The following is a 2500-nucleotide window of genomic DNA, read 5'->3' as shown; positions in this document are numbered from 1 at the left end:
TCACTTTTTAGTGGTTTTCTCAGACATTTGTCCCCTTTTTGTAAATTTGTTGCTTTTTACAACATGTTTGCACGCTTTTTGTCGCATTTCTGTTGACAGGAAGTCCTACAAAAGTCATCAAAAGAGTTCCTCAGCCGTCGTAGAATTTATCATTTAGTTTCTCAGCCTGAATATTAAACTCTCTCTCTGCTTTTGGGGGAATTTCTGAGTCTCAGAGTCGGCAAATCTGCCCAAATTCTGCTTTGAATGTCAGGTAACTGCAGTTTAAAAACCACTGTCCTGTGTTTTTGGTTTGGCGCACAACTAGGAGGACCAAAATTGTATCGTGAACCCAAATTGATATACGGGCCGGATATAAATCTGGAAGGGGCCGGATTTGGCCCACGGGCCTCGAGTTTGACACATGTGATGTAGAGGTACTGAGCATGTGTGTGTAATTCAGGCCTGTGTGTAATGTGTCTAATAACAACAGAATGAAAACATTGTAATTTCCGCTTGCGGGATTAATAAAATATACATTACTTATTTAATTTTGGGTGTTTTGTTCAATTCAACATTTGAAGAAAAAAAAAATTAAAGTTTTTTGAAACTGGTACCGACTGAAAGTTGACATATAATATACCCTTCTTTGATTATCCTTCCTTTAATATTAGTCTAAATAATTGATAATTCCTGCTTTTTTAAACCCTTGTGTTGTCTTCCAATCAACCTTGAAAAAAAAAACGCTCTTTTTTTCACAGTTTGTTTTTGCTTTTTTCCAACGTTTTAAATTGTTAAATTTTTTCTTCTACACATTTCCAGCGCTTATGTATAAGTCCCATATTTCATGATATAAAACAAAAATTGAAAACGGGTCAATTTGACCCGAAGTCAACACAAGTTAATTAAAGAATTAGGTACAATTAAGGTTTATTGACCATAAATTCAAAGAATAAATTGTAAAACTAGTAATAAGTTGGTGTTAGTGGTGCTCATACATGGTAGTGAAAGGAAGAGTTATATGTGTAAAAAATAAAAATAAAAAATAAAACACACACATTGAAAAAAGCACCAAAAATATCGAAAAAAATAGTCAAATACGTCCTAAAAAGCGTTGATTTTCAGTGTCGGTTTTGTCCCGGGAGGCCGATGCGTGGCCGAGCGGAAGAGGACTAAACACTGACCCGAGTGGAAGTGTCTGGAGCACACTCTCATGGAGGTGGGGATGCGGGTGAAGGTGATGTCCGGCCGGCCGACAGCAGCCACCCAGGCCGCCCTGCGGCGCTCCGTGAGCCGGGAGACATGCTCCCCTTCATGGGTCCTCCAGGCGGGGAAGCAGTGGAACGAGAGCCCGTTCGGGATCTTCCTCCCGCGGTGGTCGTGAGACTTACGGCAGCAGTTGATGACGCAGCAGCTTCTGCCTCCCATTCATTCAAAAAATATATAAAACTCTCGCGGAGATATTTAACGTTTAAACGTTAAAGTTACGTAAACAAACAAGCGAGCCGAGCTAGAGCTAAACAAGTAGCCGCCAACTGTTATGGCTGATCTCCCAGAACACACTGCGACGTCACGTCACGTCACGTCACGACGCGTCACGTCACCATGGCGACCTCTGAGCTCCACCGGTAGTTTGTGTATGTAACAAAAATCGGAATAATAACTGTCAAAACATTGAATATTAACTTGTTAAGTGTTCATTTTAAACATCAGACAGTATTTACTATATTAGTATTATTATTATAAACATTTGTTTGTCTGTCAGACTTAAATAAACACACTTTCTTTCCGTTTAAAAATAAAAATAAAAAAGCCGTTTTTAACGTGAAATTATATTTCAACTTTAAAATGACTCAGACTGACACATAAGAAAGCAGTTTGTTTGTGTGTGTGTTGTGTGACTGTCTGTGTGTCTGTGTTGTGTAGGTTTGTGTGTGCGTGTGAGTCTGTGTGTGTTCATGTCTGTATGTATTTACTGAACGATGGCTTATATTTATTTTATAATTTTGTTAATAAATTGTGAAAAGCAGCGCGGTGTCTCGTCTGTCCGCTGTGTACCGAGCCCCCATATCGATATCATTTTTGGCACGTTTTTCCAACGTTTTTGACGCTTTCACAACATTTTTTTATGCTTTTTCTGACATTTTTGGCATTTTCTTCGACATTTTTGTCGACCAAACTGTAAGTGAGAAGACTTTATGAGACCTGCAATAATACAGTCAAAAAATGTTGGGCTTTTTCAATGACATCAAAGCAATAAACTCTCCATGTCTGCTCCAGTGTGGCCCGTAGTGAAGTTGAGTTTGACACCCCTGGTCTAAAACAAAAAGGGGTCTTCAACCTTTTTTAAGCCGAGGACCCCTTGACTCCTTTAATGATTCCCTATCAGGCCGTAGAACTAGACTTTTGGCACCAATCTGCAATACAGTGTTTGAAAAGCTTGGAAACAGTGGTGGAATCAACGCCAAAAAATCAGAAGAGAAATTCATTCTCTAACTTATCACTTATCATGTGACAGCAA

At 39.2% G+C, this 2500-nt stretch overlaps 1 protein-coding gene across 4 annotated transcripts in view; it reads right to left on the bottom strand.

Moving 5' to 3' along the window:
* Positions 1-2500, bottom strand: part of LOC120563571 — a 21101-nt gene that overhangs the window by 16437 nt on the left and 2164 nt on the right. Inside the window, exon 1 of one of the 4 annotated variants that reach the window (XM_039807810.1) lies at positions 1164-1552. The exons of the other annotated variants lie outside the window; for them this stretch is intronic. Coding sequence (XP_039663744.1) covers positions 1164-1407 — 244 coding nt within the window. The 5' untranslated portion in view covers positions 1408-1552. Of the gene's footprint in view, positions 1-1163; positions 1553-2500 lie in introns of those variants that run through there. 4 annotated transcript variants of the gene reach the window in all.

The sequence above is a fragment of the Perca fluviatilis genome, chromosome 8 (genome assembly GCF_010015445.1).
Source record: "Perca fluviatilis chromosome 8, GENO_Pfluv_1.0, whole genome shotgun sequence".
Classification (NCBI taxonomy): Eukaryota; Metazoa; Chordata; class Actinopteri; order Perciformes; family Percidae; genus Perca; species Perca fluviatilis.
This window is presented reverse-complemented; position numbering and strand designations above follow the sequence as displayed.